General features: G+C 52.4%; 1 protein-coding gene across 6 annotated transcripts in view; it reads right to left on the bottom strand.

Moving 5' to 3' along the window:
* SYNE3 (spectrin repeat containing nuclear envelope family member 3) overlaps nucleotides 1-17,504 on the bottom strand; it is a 112,538-nt gene that overhangs the window by 63,253 nt on the left and 31,781 nt on the right. For 4 of the 6 annotated variants that reach the window (XM_088829871.1, XM_055418476.2, XM_055418474.2 and 1 more), the window contains exons 2-3: nucleotides 15,994-16,180; nucleotides 4,329-4,486 (exon numbers count right to left, since the gene is read on the bottom strand). In XM_088829871.1, the coding sequence (XP_088685997.1) occupies nucleotides 4,329-4,486; nucleotides 15,994-16,087 (252 nt within the window). In that variant the 5' untranslated portion in view covers nucleotides 16,088-16,180. The remainder of the gene's footprint in view (nucleotides 1-4,328; nucleotides 4,487-15,993; nucleotides 16,181-17,504) is intronic. The other 2 variants (XM_055418475.2, XM_088829870.1) reach the window with 1 other exon arrangement.

Genomic DNA, 17,504 nt, shown 5'->3' with positions numbered 1-17,504 from the left:
CTCAGGAGCAGGGGTCCCACAGGGTGGCAGAGGATGAATATCTTGTGATCCAGTGAGATTTATTTTGATTAGAAATAATAATAATTAAGAATCTGACGTTTCTCTGCTGGGGGGCATGAGCCCATGGGCTGCAATTACCAAGTCCTGCACACTCTAGACCCATGCTCTGCCACAAGAGAAGCCACCACAATGAGAAGACCAAGCAGTGACGTGCTCACCACGTCTAGAGAAAGACCACACACAGCAATGAAGACCTGGCACGGCCAAAAATAAATAAATACATAATTTTTTAAAATGGAATCTGACACCCAGAGCTCTGGAAGAGACCGCATACCCACTCCCAAGCTGGCAAGATGGGCACCGCAGTGATTCCAGTTTTACCAGCAGGGGTACTGGGGACCCGCAGACACTTCGGCTTTGCAGAACCATTCTCTGCAGTACTTTGTGAGGCTCCCTCTATAGCTGCTGCCCAATTTAAGCTCAGTCAGAACCCAGCTCTGTGAATGAAGAGAGCCAGCAGCTTGGGGAAGAAGCGAAGTTCAATCTCTGCCACGCTCAGAAGGAACCAGCCAAGCCCGGAAAGGCCCCGTGAGGTCAAGGGCCCCTCCCTCAAAGTCCAGTGTCCTGACCGTGTGATCCGCTCCAGGCCTCTGGACCTTTGCCCTCCAATTCCTGGCCAGGGAGGTACAGGCTGGATCAGGCGGACGTGGGAGACCTCAAGATTCACTGCCCTTTGCAGGGGGGGTTGCCTGTTGCCTCCTGCCAAAGACAGTGGAGCTGGTCACAAAGGCTGGCAGCTCACAAGCCCCACCCGGCCTGATGCAGAAATCTCTGTCCCCAAACCAGGATATCAGCCAGAGGCATGCCTGCTGTGGGCCTGGGGCCAGGGGACCAGAGGCTGGGGCTGAGCTGACAAACAACCTTTGAGAAGCAGATTCCACCTCCTCTCTGTCCAGTGATTCTGCTCTTTGGCCGGTGTGGGGTTCTTTGACAGCCCGTCCCCAGCAAGGACAGAGTCCCAGAGAGCTTGGCAAGAGACTCGAGCCAGCTGGGAAGGGGTCACAGAACTGCAACCACAAAGCAATTCTAATTCAAAGCAGCCAGGTGAAGGCAACAGTTAGGTGGGGTTAGGTGGAGGGAAAAGCTCAGTGAGAGAAGCAGGTCAGGAAAGCTGGGGGAATGTAGTGAGGGTTTTCCCTCAATGCAGTCAAGGCCGGATGGGCACTCCCCTGGGTACTAATGCTGAGTACTGTGCTGGCTGCTATGCTGAGTACTATGATGAGCACTCTCCTGAGTACTATGGTGGGTACTATGCTAAGTTCTATGCTGAGTACTATGATGGGTACTATACTGAGTACTGTGCTGGGTTCTAGAATCCAGGATGAAACAAACATGGCCCGATGCTTGCGGGCTGTGGTGGGGTCTGTAGACAAGTACACAGATGACTATAAAAGAGCCATAAGAGGCTACAAAACTGGAGCTCCAAGGAGGGATGTGGGCAATGCAAGAAGCTTCATGAGAAGGTAGCAGTCACCGAGCCTCAGTGCTGTGCAGACACGTGAGATGGGGGCCCCAGCAAAGCTGGAAACACACGGCACATTCAGGGCATCAGACTTCTGGAAGCCAAGTCCTAGGAGATGTGGCAGCTCTCTGACCGTTAAGGGGCCTGGAAACCGGTTAGGAAGCAGCCCGGCTGAGGCCCCAAGTGCAGGGCAAGGAGGCTGGGAACCAGAGGGTGAAAAGACAAGATGCTGTGACCTAGAAGACCAGCCCCCAGAGGTACGGGGCGAGGACTGGGAGGGTCCACGGACGGTGTCCCTGCGCTGAAACCACGAGGAGCACTCCTCTGCGCTGGGCCGGCTCTGCCAGCGTGCCCTGCCCTTTGCCAAGTGTGCCAGGAAGTTATTGGCCTCGGTCCTTCTTCCCCGCTGCAAGGCGACAACTAGCACTTTCCCCGGGAGCTAAGCTGAAGCCCAGGGAGCAACAGAAACTCTCCCCGGGTGCTGTTGCCACAGCGGGAATTCAATCCCAGACCTGCCCACCCCAGACCCCAAGCTCTCCCCCTCCCCCAGACTCCTCCATTCCCTCCCCCTGCATCCCCCAACCTGGCTCACTGCTTCTCATTCAAGCTTCAGCAGTGACGTCACTTGTCCCCCGAGGCCTCTCCTGACATGCTAGCCTGGGGGCCACCAGCTTGTCCCAGGAGCAGCCACTCTCCAGTCTCTCCACAGAAGATGCCCACCTCCAGGAGGGACTGGGAGACTTCCGCAGCCCCTCCACACATAGGAGGGCACCCCACAACCCTGAGAACATAGGAGAGCACCCCACAGCCTTCAGCACACAGGAGGGCACCCCCCAACCCTCAGCACACAGGAGGGCACCCCCCAACCCTCAGCACACAGGAGGGCATGGGACCTACTCCCGGCCACACAGCTACTAAGCTTCAGAGCTGGACTGAAACTCGCATCCGGTCACTCTAGCAAATAGGCACCGGGGACGCGCATGGCTGAGCGGGTGGAGGGAAGGCACAGGAGACCCCAGGCCCCAGGGCGAGGTCCCACGGACTGCAGGTGGAGAAGGTACTGCTGCTCCTTTTCACCAGAAGGCAGGAGTGAAATGTTTTCTTACTGCAAAATTGATGTTGAAACATCAAAGCTCATAGAAAACGAGTGTGTCCGAGCCCCATGGGGGAGCACAGGGGTGGGGCACCCAGGATGTGGCTCCCTCCACCTAGGCTCCTGGCCCAACGCTCAGGGTTTCACCTGATGGAAGTGCTCCTGCGGCTTCCGGGGCCCGTTCACCTTGCCCTTGCCAACAGCCCTTCCTTAAGGATCACCTTTGCTTTCACCTAAGTAAGCCTGGCTGGTTGGCATCACCGACTCGATGGACATGAGTTTGGGTAACTCCAGGAGTTGTTGATGGACAGGGAGGCCTGGTGTGCTGTGATTCATGGGGTCGCAAAGAGTCAGACACGACTGAGCGACTGAACTGAACTGAACTGAACTAAGCCTGACCCACCACCACGGGATAATGAGCTGCCCCAAAACAATGCAAGGTGCAAAGGGAAGGTGTGCTAAGACAGCAAGTGCTGTGCAGGGCTGTTCACAGACAGGGAACATTAGGAGCTGGGACTGGGGCTGGGGGAGAGGATCAGAAAAGACTCGTGGACAAGGTGGCAGGCGTTTCATTTCACACTGCACACTCAGACCCAAATGAAGGGCATTGTAAGTAGAGGCAACAGCATGAACAAAGGCTTGGTGACAGGGAATCTAGGCTTCTTGCCAACAGGAGAGGATGTGTGCCCAGGAGGTGGGCTGGCAGGGGAAGCCAAGGCTAAAGAATAGGGTCGTGTAGATAGATGGTGGAGGACTTTTGATGTCAGGTGAAGCTGGCTTTTCTCTGGTGGGCAATGGGGAGCCATGGAAGATTGTAGAGGAGGAGAATAGTATCATGAACACATGTTAGGAACGTACCTCTTCCATACTTGTATGGCTGCTAGATTACGTGTATTTAGGCCATAAACCCGAGCATAGGGTGTGCCGCATCCCTTCCACTGGTCCAGGCTCCTACATGGAGATGGCCAGTGATGCTCTGAACTCAGCCCTGGGTTCAAGCTCTGACAAGATCATTTCCTTTCATTCTTGCCCATTACTGTGTCTAGGGATCCATTTCATTATTGAAAAGTGGGGACACTACATCACAATCTCAGGGCTTCTGGGAAACTAAAGATGAAAGCTGATAGCACAGGCTTCAACACTTAATAGCAGCTGAATGAATGTCACTGCCCTTCTCCCAGTGACCTGGCAGAGGAGGTGACAATGATAACGATGACAAAGGCCAAGAATGACCAGGGAAGGGACTTTGGCTGCCAACTCCTCTCCCCACCAAGCTTGCCCCCTCCCTTCAACCGTGACCTGCCAAATCTCTGCCTTGTGCCGGGTGGTGGGTAGAGCCGGACTCCAGCCCTAGAAGAGCCGAGGCAGGGACCTCAGGCACAGGGAAGCAAAGATGGGGTGGGAAGCAGGGCCAGGGCCAGCTGGGGGCAGAGACCACCTGGCTGCATGGGACCTCCTGGCAGGACGGGCGAGCCAGAGAGTGGCCTCTAGATCCTTACAATGAAAGCGCGATCCTAGGACCCGCGGCAGGAGCATGTCAGAAAGGTCACGTCCACCTCCTGGCTGAGTTTAACCTGCACTTAACCCAGAGACTCCAAGACATCAGAGCTTGAGAAACACTGGTCTGTCCACTTCTGCCATGCAACAGCTGGGGAGTAACCTGAGGGACAAGGCCAAGGCCGCAGGGTTATGGAGGCCACGGCCTCCGCATACCTCAGTCTCCCGCAGCCGGGCCTCCAGCGCCGTGCGGGGCCCCTGGGTATTGTCACTGATCTGCAGCCGCTCCTGCACAGCCCTCATCCACTGGCGGGCGTCCTCCACGCTCCTGTCGAAGCCCTCCTGGGGCTGCTGAGTCATGGCACCTGCAGGGGCTGAAGACAGGACCACGTCAGATCAGACAAACAGGTGAGAGTGCTTGGGGGCAGGGTGGGGGCACCGGGAGGCAGGGCGGAAGGCGGTGCTGCAAAGGGGCCCCGGCTGGCTGATGGGCGGTGGGCGAGGATAAGAGAGGCTGACCCTGGGGGTGGGCCCAGACCCCCAACCCCTTCCTGATGCTCTGATGCTTGACTCTGGTGACAGAGCCAGAGGCAACTGTGTTCGTCAAAGAGCCACAGGACTGGAAATGGTCCCAGAAGGAAAAACAGGTCTGGCCTCTCCGGGGGGCTGCGCAGGGACAGCGGGCCCAGGGTGGTGGGTTGGCAAAGACTCTTTGTCCTAGCTTCCCTGCGCCCCTCTGATGCTACCATGGGACTCAGGAGCCACTCTCTTCTCTTTGGTTTGAAACCCCTTCCAAAGCCGATCCTAAAACACACACAGGCTGGATGTCTGTGACAGATACTGAATCTTGATTGGAATGAAGCAAAACCCTCAGACCGAAAAAACACAATTTTTTGGCATTGGTCAGGCTGACGCCAGCCCCTAAACCTCACCTGGAGTTAACATCTCAGGCTGGGGACACCATGCCAGCCTGGTGTCTTGTTACTTCTACTGCTCCACCAACCTGTGTCCCAGGCAGATACTGGCTAAGCGCTTCCACTGACCTACATACCACCTGGGGCTTCCCCAGGGGCTCAGTGGTAAAGAAATCTGCCTGCCAATGCAGGAGACACAGGAGATGAATGTTCAATCGCTGGGTCGGGAAAATCCCCTGGAGGAGGGCATGGCAACCCACTCCATATTCTTCCTTGGAAAATCCCATGGACAGAGAAGCCTGGCAGGCTACAGTCCATGGGATCACAAATAGTCAGACACGACTCAGGCTCAGTCGACTGAGCACGAAACAGCATGCACCACCTACACCTGGCAGCCACTGACAACCAACTGACTTTGCCTTTGAGCTGAGACCCATTTCCCTCGGGGACACCCGCCCCCAAGCAGAGGCCTTCCCGGCTAAACCAATCCCTTTGCCGTCCTGCCCCTTCCTCTCTTACCTTCTAGCTGTGGATACAAGGTTTCAGATTTTTCTCCTATAATTTTCTTAAAGTCCCATTAAGCCCAGGAAAAGCTCTTCTGTGTTTCAGTTCTAGTTGTCTGTTTATGGCAACTATAACCCACTTCGGATTAGTTATTTATATCTGCATCTTAGGTGAAAGGATTGTGTCGAGCTTATCCTCCACTTTCCCACAATGCCTTGCACAGAGTAAAGCCTCCATCAATGTTGGTGCCTTGATATAAACTGTCATGCACCCCACTCCAACCACAGTAATTGTTAAAATGGCTAGACAAAACTAGAAACAACCCAGATGCCCAGCAATAGGCATAATTAAGGGAAGTATCAGATACTTGTACTTCAGAATATTATGCAGCCAACAAAAAGTAAGCTTGAAACGAATTTGTGATGGAGAGTGCTTAGGCTCTAATGATAACATAAAAAAATGCAACCAAATTTATCTTTAGCAACCCTGGCTCAAAGGGCTTCCCAGGTGGCACTAATGGTAAGGAACTCGCCTCCCAATGCAGGAGACACAGGAGATGTGGGTTCAATCCCTGGGTCAGGAAGATCCCCGAGAGGAGGAAATGGCAACCCACTCCAGTATCCTTGCCTGGGTTATCCCATGGACAGAGGTGCCTGTCAGGCTATAGTCCATGGGGTTGCAAAGAGTCAGGCACGACTGAGCCCTGGCTCTAAAGCTAATAAAAACAAAGGGACTTCCCTTGCGGTCCTTGTTTCCACTGCAGGGAGCATGGGTTTGATCCTTGGTTCTAGAACTAAAATCCCACATGCTGCATGGTGTGGCTAAAAAATAACAACAAACAAAAAGACCAAAACCACAAAAAAGTATGCCTAGAAAAGGTTGGTAAGTCTCATCATTACAAAGCCCATTCTCTGGTGGTCCAGTAGTTAGGACACCACACTTCCACCGCAGGGGCACAGGATATCGATCCCTGGTCAGGGAACTAAGATCCCCAAAGCCTCACAGAGCAGCTCAAACAAACAGACAGAAAACAATGTCCACATGATGAACTGGAGAAAAGGGTGTGGGCAAGTGGCAGAAGCCACATCCCACGTGACCTCAGGCCTCTTTGCTCCCGGCATGCTGTTTGTGGAGGCCATGTGGTTAAGGACCATTGTCTGGTTGGTGGAATCATAGTTGGAAGTTTTCCTGTTTCCTTATTTTTCTTCTCAGGCACTTTGTGAATTTTCCAGACAGGGCAATCATTAAAATGAAGAAAAAGAAATCCCTTAACTAACATTGGCTGAGTTGTTTGTTGTGTCTCAATCATCAGTCGGTTGTTCAACAGGGGTTAACTGGGAATCTGGGCATCCTGCCCCACCCCGGCCCTGCACTGGGAGCTCTGCCATCAGATGGCAAGATGCACGCTGGACAAGGGGAAGGCAGTGGGGGACCCAGGGTGGGCTTCCCTCTGGGACCTGGGCCCCCAGAGTTCAGGCTCCCAACCTGTTGTTTCTCCTTCAGAGCTGTTTTGATGTTTTTCTAACAACTTAATATGTTCCCTGCAGCCACCCCCTGCCTCTGAAAGCTTCCTTTGAAAAGCACATTAGAATGTGCAGGCGTTTAAATTGGTTCATTGTGGCTTTAATCTCTTGTCTGATGTGTGACTTGACTGGCTTCCAAAAGCTCAGCTTTTATGTGTTTACAAAGCGATGAATGGGAGGAGCAGAAGCAGGCTCCAGGAGTTTCAGATGACAAGGCACCGGGAAACTCTAAGCACCAAAAGGCATTGTGGTTCTGGAGACTCCTTCTTCCAGTTGGAAATGCCTAAGGCCAGGGAGGCGTGGTGGTTTGGAGACCCGGAAACACCTCGCATAGAACAGTAGGGGTCCAGCAGGGTGGGGCGGGGAGCAGAGGGGCCCCAGACCCACGAATCAGTCTCAGAGGTGGGCTTCTAACCTCGGATGGGGGACCACTAATGGTAAGCTTGGTGAAGTTGCAGGCAGAGTTCAACAGACCAGGGTCTGTTGGCCGGTTCTGCCAAACCACTTCATTCCAGGTCAATGAAACAGACAGGAATTAAGCACATGCTCCTAGCTAGGCTTGATGCTACAACCTCAGGAGCAAATAAGTGGGCACCATCCCTGCCCCAGGAAGTTTCCAGAAGAAAAGCTATATCTGAACATGTGTAAGGGCTGCAACCAGGTTGAGGATTTGAGGGGAGAGGGATGGACTGTTACTGCACACCCCCTCTCATAATAAAGGCTTTAAATGCTGAGACTAAAAGCTAGAATTACAAGGAAACCAATCATATTAAAATGTAGTCAACAAAATACTAAAAATCAAGAATTTCCTAGCAGTCCAGTGGTTAGAACGCCACACTTTCAGTGTTGAGGGCCTGGGTTCAGTCCCTGGTTGGGGAACTAAGATCCCTCAAGCTGAGTAGTGCAGCCAAAATAATAAACAAATAAATAAAAAAATTCATAAAGAAAAAATAATTATTATAAAATACTAAAAATCAAATTCATCACACACACACAATCTTATCAACACAGTAAATCACAAGATCTAGTAACAATGGGCCTAATAACTACCAGGCTTTTGAAATAGTGATGGGCATAAACTACATTTCGAGATACCTACAATGACCTCAATGCAACATAAAAATATATGTGAGAAACTTATATCCAGGCTATTAGCAGAGTGGGTTTGGTTTTGGCTTGGCCTCCTATGCAATTGAAGAAACTGCCTCAGTCAGAGGTCAGCAGCAATTCAATCTCTTGCCTTCTATCAGTCCATGGACTTGGGTAAGAATCCTGCTCTAAGCCTTCTCATGGCCGACAGAAAGGACAGCCTGCTTCCTTACGGAAATTTGAAAGTTTAAGGTTGGACTTCCCTGGTGGCACAGTGGATAAGAATCTGCCTGTCAATGCAGGGGCCACGGGTTCAAACCCTGGTCTGGTTAGATTCCACGTGTCTCGGAGCAACTAAGCCCGTGAACCACAGCTACTGAAGCCCACGTGCCTAGCGCCCGCGAGCTGCAACAAGAGAAGCCTTCCCATCGCCACGAAGAGAAGCCCCCTCTCGGAGCAACTAGAGAAAGCCAGAGCAAAGCAACGAAGACCCAGAGTGACCAAAAATAGCTAATCAAAATATTACTTTTTTATTATTTATTTGGCTCTGCCAGGTCTTAGTTGCGGCTTGTGGGATCTAGTTCCCTGACCAGGAAACGAACCTGGGCCCCATGCTTTGGGGGCATGGAGTCTTAGCCACTGGAACACAGGGAAGCCCCGAAATTATTTTTTTTAATAAATTAAAAATAAAATTTTAAACTTGAAAAGCAAATGTGCAGCTCCAGAAAAACCCACTCACAACTGGTTCATGGACCAAGAAGACCTCCCTCACCAGGAAGGTCATGGACTTCCCTCTGAGACCTCAATGGACTCCAATAAGCTTCTGGCCACTCCCCCATCCCTCCTGGTGGGAACCAGAGGGGGTTTCCTGAAACACCAAGCCAGCTGACCCGTGCCCTGTTTACGAGATATGAGATACGGTGTGGCGTGGTCTTCCGACCGACCCCCAAGCCCTGACCCCTGACCTTGTTTCCAGCCTTGTTTCCCCTACTGTATCGCCTCACAGCAACCCCAGGGCAAACCTGCGGTTCTCCACTCCTCTCTGACACAGCCAAGACCAAGGCCGTGACCTCTGCTCCCTCTGCTAGAAGCAAGCCCCCTCCCCAAAGCCGTCCCTTTCCCTGGCATGGGACCTCAGAGCATCCGTGATCACCAACTACACTTTCTGGGCAGGCCACCTCCCCCCTTGCTGCCTTTCCACCTCCACACCCCAGTGCTAGAGAACCGAGTTACCAGCCCTTCATTAATGTCGACTGAAGGAATAAGTAAGCCAAGGAAATGGCCCATAGCCCCCGGGCTGAGCAGGGTGAGAAGGCTTCCAAAATGTGACGGGGAAGGCAGGAGACAGAGCCCTGGGCTTGCAGTCTGCACACTGACCCTGAGCACGTTCGTCTGGCTCTGGGCCTCAGTGTCCCCATCTGCACACTGTGAGTACTGAACAAACGGTCTCTGAGGTTGTGGGGTGGAAGGGTCCATGTTACTAAGGTCTCCATGAGCATGCTAAGTCCAGCTCTGAGCTGGGTCTAGGGACCAGCCTCCACTCTTAGACTGTCAGCATGGTCTGGACCCTGGCTCCCCTCTCCAACCACGGAGCCCCTCCTCAGCCAGCAACCCCTTCCAGCATTAATCCCTCTAAGGCAGGCCGAGATAAACTGCAAGGCCTGCCTTAAACTCCCAGGGCTACATGTAAACTCTGAAGGAGATGGTCCTAGAGACCTTTTATATTGGGCTTCCCTGGTGGTTCAGCGGTAAAGAATCCACCTGCAATGTAGGAGACACAGGTTTGGTCCCTGGGTCAGGAAGATGCCCTGGAGGAGGGCGTGGCAACCCACTCCTGTATTCTTGCCTAGAGAATCCCATAGACAGAGGAGCCTGGTGGACTACAGTCCAAGGGTTGCAAAGAGTCAGATAAGACTGAAGTGACTTAGCACCCATGCAAGTCCACCTTTTATAATATCAGGGCGAGGGGGGCATGCTTCTTTCGTAAAGGATCAAGTAGTAAATATCTTTGGACTCTGAAGGCCACATACAGTCTCTGCTACATATTCTTCTTTGATTTTACAGCTCCTAAAAAATGTAAGACTCTTGGAACTTCCCTGGCGGTCCAGTGGTTAAGAATCCACCTCCCAATGCAGGGGATATGGGTTCGATCCCTGGTCGGGGAACTAAGATCCCACATGCCATGGGGCAACTAAGCCCACACACTGCAACTCCTGAAGCCCACGTACCACAGTGAAGACTCAGCGCAGCCAAAAAAAAAAGAAGCCCATTTCACTTCACCACACCAAAACAGCCCATCAGCCAAATATGGCCCATGGGCTAGTTTGCCAACCACAGTTCTAGATGCTCCAAGGCTACAACCAGCAGCTGCAGGAGCCACAGCAGCCAGCAGGCACAGTTAGCTGGTTAAGCCACCCACAGGCACGTGTCCTGGGATTGGACAGACGTTTGAGGCCAGAAGGACCCATCACTGGTCCTGATGGTTTTGGCCCCACTCTTCGGGAGCTGTTTGACCTCTGGCCAGTCACTTAACTTCTCTGAGTCCCCACCTCCTCACTCAGAAATGGAGTGTCTGAGTCTGTTTAGGCTGCTATAATAAGCTATCACAGACTGGGTGACTTATAAACAGCAGAAATGTACGTTTCACAGTTCTGGAGGCTAGAAGCCAGAGATCAGGGTTCCAGCTTGGTCGGGAGGGTCCTCTTTCTGGTCACAGACTTATCGTATCTTCACGTGGGAGCATGGTTAGGGAGCCCTGTAGGGACTCTTTAAAAGGGCACTAATCCCATCCATGAGGGCTCCACCCTCACGTTCTAATCATCTCCCAGATGCCCTAACTCCTAATACCATCGCACTGAGGGTTAGGATTCCAGTGAGGGGTTGGGAGAGACATAAATATTCAGACCATAGCATGAGAATAACACCTAGATATGATGAATGAGAAAACCTCCCACCCAGCGTCTGGAACACACTCCATCCTCGGAAGCAGTTCTTTTTAACCCCCAATTCCTCTGAGTCAGGTGCAGGGCATTCCTTCCTTGGGAAGCTGCATCCAGACAGCGGCTCTCACACCATCCAAGGCTGGGTGTAGGGTAAGAGGCAGGGGAGTGGGCACGGACGAATGCCTCTGTGCATCTCCACAGCCGCTGGGTCCCGAGGATTTGGATGAACCAGGTGGGGCTCTAGCCCAGAGGGTTCTGTGTCCAGTGAGGGGACCAAAGCGAGCTTTGAGAGGAGGGGAGTGCAGGCTGAGTGGGAGGCACTGCACTCTGGGATGCTGGGAAGACTCTGGACACACTGTGGGATGGGGAGGCTGAAGCATGAGAATCAGGGGGAGGTGCTGAAGGAAGGAAGGGTGGGGGGCAAGAGCCAGATCAGAGCCACATCCAGGCTGGCCCCTGGGGGCAATCGGGAGCCAGCACACACCAGGTGGGGGTGACAAGACTGATTCTGAGGTTCAGGTGAGTCACCTTTGCCAGGGTAGGTGCGGAATGAAAGCCCTTGCCAATGGGGTCGGTGGAGGCACACTCAGGCGGGGGTGGATGGGGTCAGTCAGAGTCAAGGTGCAGAGTCAAGCAGCTGCAGGAGGTTGACGATGATGTGGGAAGGCCTCTGGGAGCAAGGGGAGAATTCTCATCTCCCGTGAGTTTGTCCTTCTTGGATTGGTTGAATGGACATAGGATTTTAAAAAAATACAGAGGAGCTATGCATTTTTCAAACTTTCTGCAAAAAAAAAAAAATATATACTCAGGGATTCTTTAAAAAGCTGTTTCCATTTCCAAGTCCCTTCTTGGGATGCAGTACCCGCCCTGGGGTGTGGCTGCAAGGGAGCAAGGGAGTAGGGCTCCGGGTATGCCTCTGGGCTGTCCCTGAGCAACAAGAGACAGGATGCAGGCCCCTTCTGGTTCAGACTGGCGCTGGTCTGCCAGAGGAGACACTTGGAAAGGAAGCAGCCTTGGTTTTCAGCATCCCGTATGGTTATCACAAACGACAGCTGGAAGAGAAACGATCTTTCTTCCTTGATGACAGACAAGGCAGGGCAGGGCAGATGATGGAGCAGAGGAGCAGACTCAAGGCACAGCATGTGCCTAGATGGATCCCGGGTCAAAGGCACCAGCTTGTGAGATCAATGCATTCACAGGAGGTGGACAAGACCCCCACATGTGGCGAAGGACACAGCTCTCCCAGGAATGGACTCTAAGGCTGTCCTTCAGAGGAGGCCAAGACGATACCAGAATCTGAGCTCCAGGCCTGGGCCATCATGTCAAAGGGGAGAGATTAGTTAAGAGTCCCAGGAGAGGCTCGAGGTGAATGAGGAGGCAGAAATGCTAAAAAAGTGTGTGGCGGGTAGAGGGTGCTGGAAAACGTGATGCGGACTTGAAAATTAAAAAGCCCACCCGGGAAGAGAAGGGTGGTGCCATTTCTGTAATGATGAAAGGCCTACGTCGTGCTAAGCACTTGTCTACAAGTCATTCGTTCGGTCCTCCTGGGTAGGTCATGCAGGAGGCAGCAGAGATTGAGCAGCAGGGCCTCCTCTGGGACTGAGAGCTTTGGCTGATTAGTGGGGGAACCTGGGAAGAGCTATATAGTCAAAGCTACAGTTTTTCCAGTAGTCATGTACAGATATGAGAGCTGGACCATAAAGAAGACTGAGCACCAAAGAGTTGATGCTTTTCAACTGTGGTGCTGGAGAAGACTTGAGAGTCACTTGACAGCAAGGAGATCAAACCAGTCCATCTTAAAGGAAATCAATACTGAATATTCTTTGGAAGGACTGATGCTAAACCTGAAACTCCAATACTTTGGCCATCTGAGGCAAAGAGTCGACTCATTGCAAAAGACCCTGATGCTGGGAAAGATTGAAGGCAGGAGGAGAAGGGGACGACAGGATGAGATGGTTGGATGGCATCACCAACTCAACGGACATGAGTTTGAGCAAACTCTGGAGACAGTGAAGGACAAGCAGTCCTGGCGTGCTGCAGTCCAGGGGGTCACAAAGAGTCAGACAAGACTTAGCGACTGAACACTGGGAAGGGCTCCTTCCCCTCCTCCCCGTCCACAGCACCTTTCTCTTAGGATCTGGGGGTAGTTGTCGGGCACCTCCTCAGGACCAGGCACTCAGTGGTCACAATCCTAGATAAGAACACCGAGGCTAGAGCGAATAGTCCAGGCACAGGTCCATCGGGGCAGCACTGAGATTTGAACCTTGTTCTGTTGGATTCTAAAGCCCATGCTCATCTCATCTCACTAAACCATCCTGCTTCTAAAACCAAGTCCAACTCCACTGCATGCCAGGGCAGCTGGGAGAACTGTCCCGGGAAGGATGGTGGCTCTGATTGAGCAGGGTCCAACTAGGCAAGGTGAATCCATTCTGAGTCCAGCTGCAAACCAGAGGGACCTGGCGACATGCAGGTAAAGGAGCTGAGAAGCTACCAGGAGACAAAAGGGAACTCGTGTGCCATTTAGTGATCCAGACACTCTAAGAACCCTGCCTAAGACCTAGCCAAATCCCCGTAGTGAATACTCCTAGAGCATGACACCAGACCCCTCCACCCAAAGAGAGGGGCAAAGTCAGGTTCCCAGAGTTAACTACTGTTGACTATTATTTGGCTGACATTATTAGTACCATTTTACAAAGCTGGAAACTGGGACTCAGTAAAGCAAACAGCCTGCCAGAAAGTGGTGGATCCTAGATTAACAATAATAATTGTAACAGCCCACAGGTTGCATTCTGTACGTGCCTGCGTCTATGATAAAGGGCTGACAGTTATTCATTTATCCTGCAAAGACCAGTGAGACACTTATCCCAACTTTATAAGGAAAGTGTTACTTGCTCAGTTGTGGCTGATTCCTTGTGACCCCATGGACTGTAGCCCACAAGGCTCCTCTGTCCATGGTATTAATATTTTCCAGGTAAGAATACTGGAGTGGGTTGCCACTTCCTTCTGCAATCCAGGGATCAAACCCAGGTCACCTGCATTGCAGGCAGATTCTTTACCATCTGAGCCTGAGGATCAGTGATACTAAGAACAATGCCCAAAGCCAGATGGGTGTTAAATATTGAGGGCAGGACTGGAACCCAGAATGGCTGAGTCCAGAGCCTATGTTCTTAAATACCATGGTGCCATCTAGCTTCCATGCCCCTGCCTGTACCCCCCAGAACCTCTGAGGTCATCTTCTACGAGTATCTGAGCTCCAGGAAGGAGACTGCAGTGTGGAAATCTGGGCCCCTCAGCTTAAGAATCTAGACCTGGAGATCACAGACTGAGGCCTGAACTGCCGGGCAGCCCCAGTCCTGTGGTGCCGTCACTCTGGTCCTCTGCCAATCCAGCTGCCCCCTGGCATTCAGCTCTAGAACCCAGAAACTTCAGCATCCAGACCCGAGTAAACCCCAGCTCCAACAGCAGAACCTAGAAGCAGTCAGAGCCCGGTATGCCTGCTCTGCCAGTCTGGCCAGGGGCCCCAGCGCAGACTGACCCAGAGCCCTGGGACGGGGCTGACTCCCTTTCCTGTGACACGCTCGCCTTTCCCGTGACTCATTCCCGCCCTGCCACACACAGTTTCCACCCTTACTCGCTCCCACAGCTCTCACATTCGCAGATGGAACTTCAGGAAGCGAGCGGGCAGCTGGCTTTAATCCCCGAGCCTCTTCCAAGTGGATTCTGGGACCTCTTTTTTGTTTACGTATTGTCAGACAACGTTGCAGAGAGGCCAGGGCTCAGAGCACCGTTCAGAGCAGCAGGGTGGTCCTCGGCCCTTCTCTCTCACCTGGCATTCGTGGAAGCTGATTCTGAGATCAAGCATGTAAAAAGCAGGGGCTGGAGGGACTTCCCTGGTGGCCCATTGGTTAGGAATCTCCCTGCCAATGCGGGGGTCATGGGTTCAATCCCTGGTGGGGGAAGATTACACATGCCTGAGGGCAACGAAGCCCGTCAACCACAACTATTGAACCTGGGCGTCTAGAGCCTGTGCTCTGAAGTAAAAGAAGCCACCACAATAAGAAGTCCACACGCCACAACCAGAGAAAAGCCCACGCAGCAACAAAGACCCAGTGCAGCCAGAAATTAAAAAATATCAGGGGCCAGAACTCTCCACAACATCTTAATGGGTCCCTGGACCAGGAATTCTCACATCAGCTTATTGAAGCTTACAACCAGCCTCCAAGGTAGCTGAATTTAGAGTTGGGAACAATTACTGGGCTTTATCCCATCAGAGGTAACCACCGGCTTGGGGAGATTGGGGACTGGATGGATCAAAGCCACACAGACTGCAGGGCTCCACAACCCATCCTCGTCCAGGGCGTTGTAAATGTTCATACAAGAAACGCCATTTAGGAATAGGGTTGTGGGGTCCACTTTACAATTCTAGCCACAAAGGGGAGAGGTCAAGAGTCCCCACAAAGGGGACGGCTTTCAAGACAAGTGCTCTGTCATCACTGATAAACGGTGTTTGGTACCACTGCTCTCTGGCCCGCCTCCTTTCCCAGGCAGCTGACTATAAAACAGTGTTTCCAATCACTGAAATTAACAAAACCCAAGCACTCCATTAAAAGGCACAGTGTGGAGGGCCTAGGATTTCTACCCCAGAAATGCTGGCCTGCTGACCTGGCAACGCATGGTCAAATATGAACCTCCGGGAGGGAAGAGAATGCGCAGGGCAAGCATGAGAGAATAAGGGACAGAAGGCTGGACTGCCCAGAGAGGAAAAGCGTCCCTGGGCGAACCAGCGGCTCCGAGGGGTGGAGCTTCGGATCCTCAGGCCAGGTGTGATTGGCTCAAGCTGCAGGCGGGGCAGCCAATCAGAGGGTGCGAACCGGAGGGCTCCCTGCGGGGATCCTAGGGCGCATCCTACCTGCTGCTGGCAGCGTGGCAGGGTGACCAGAGGACGGGGAGGCAGGGACTGTCCGTATCAGGTGCGGGTCACAGAGTGGCGATGGGCAGGGCATCAGGAGACTTAGTCTGGGCCTGGCAAGGACCCTGAGTGTCGCAGACCGCAGGTATGAGGATGGGCAGGCCAATCAACGCTGCCCGGTCGGACTCTGGTTTGGAAACAGGAGCTTTGGGTCAGTTTTGGTGAGTCAGTTTTGGCCACACCGTGGGTCGTGGCCCAACCCCAGGTCTCAGCAGTGAAAACGCCAGCTGCACTCCCGAGTACCCTGTAGATGGACTCTCCAAGGGCCTAGAGAGAGGGCTCCATCTGGCCCATAGCAAGGCGCATCCCAGGTATTGCCCCAGCCTCCAAGGCCCCCTGCCTGCAGAAGACCTGGCCAAGCAGGTGGAGAGCTTCCAGGATGCGATGTTGCCCCTTGTCCCTGCGCCTCCCTTCTCCCCTCCTTCCCCACTGGCCCAGGGCAGTGTTCTCCGTGACAGCATGGCAGTGACAGATGCTTAAGACCTCCAACCCCACTCTGCTGCCACCCCCAGGCCTCTCTCTTATTGGCCCTGGGAATCAAGAGCCCATGCCAAGCCCCAAGCACCTCATATCTTCTCCTCAGGTAGGAACTTTCCCCCAGGAGGGGTGATTCTAACAGTCACCCCTGAACCCCCCAGACTTGCCCTACCTTCCTGAGCAGCCCAAGGGAGCGGGTTCAACCACAATGCCCACACACACTTCCTGTGGCCCTCAAACCTGAATAACACGTCAACAGACCTAAAAGCCCTTTGGCAGATAAATGGAGGTGGGTAGAGAAGATGTGGTATATACATATTATATCAAAATCTACATATGCCACAGGATATTACTCAGTCATAAAAGAGAATGAAATAATGCCATTGGCAGCAACATGGACCTAGAGATGATCGTACTAAGTGAAGTAAGTCAGAGAAAGACAAATACCATATGATATCTGTTATATGTGGAATCTAAAAAATGACACAAATGAAGCTATTACAAAACAAAAACAGACTCACAGACAGGGAGTTACAGTTGCCAAGGAAGAGGGTGGGGTTGGGGAGGGAGTTAGCAGATGCAAACTATTATACATAGATTGGATGAACAACAAGGCCTTACTGTGTAGCACAGGAAGCTAGGTTCTACATCCTGAGATACACCGTAACGAAAAAGAATATCAAAAATGTATATAACTGAAAAGTATACAGCTGATGCCTTTGAACTGTGGTGTTGAAGAAGACTCTCGAGAGTCCCTTGGACTGTAAGGAGATCAAACCAGTCAATCCTAAAGGAAATCAGTCCTGAATATTCATTGGAAGGACTGATGCTGAAGCTAAGACTCTAATACTCTGGCCACCTGATGCGAAGAACTGACTCATTGGAAAAGACCCTGATGCTGGGAAAGATTGAGGGCAGGAGGAGAAGGGGACGTCAGAGGATGAGATGGTTGGGTGGCATCATTGACTCAATGG

This window comes from Moschus berezovskii, chromosome 21 (genome assembly GCF_049115385.1).
Source record: "Moschus berezovskii isolate FMDL1 chromosome 21, NW_MosBer_1.0, whole genome shotgun sequence".
NCBI classification, from domain to species: domain Eukaryota; kingdom Metazoa; phylum Chordata; class Mammalia; order Artiodactyla; family Moschidae; genus Moschus; species Moschus berezovskii.
The sequence above is the reverse complement of the archived record's forward strand: the minus strand, read 5'-3'. Positions and strand labels throughout refer to the sequence as shown.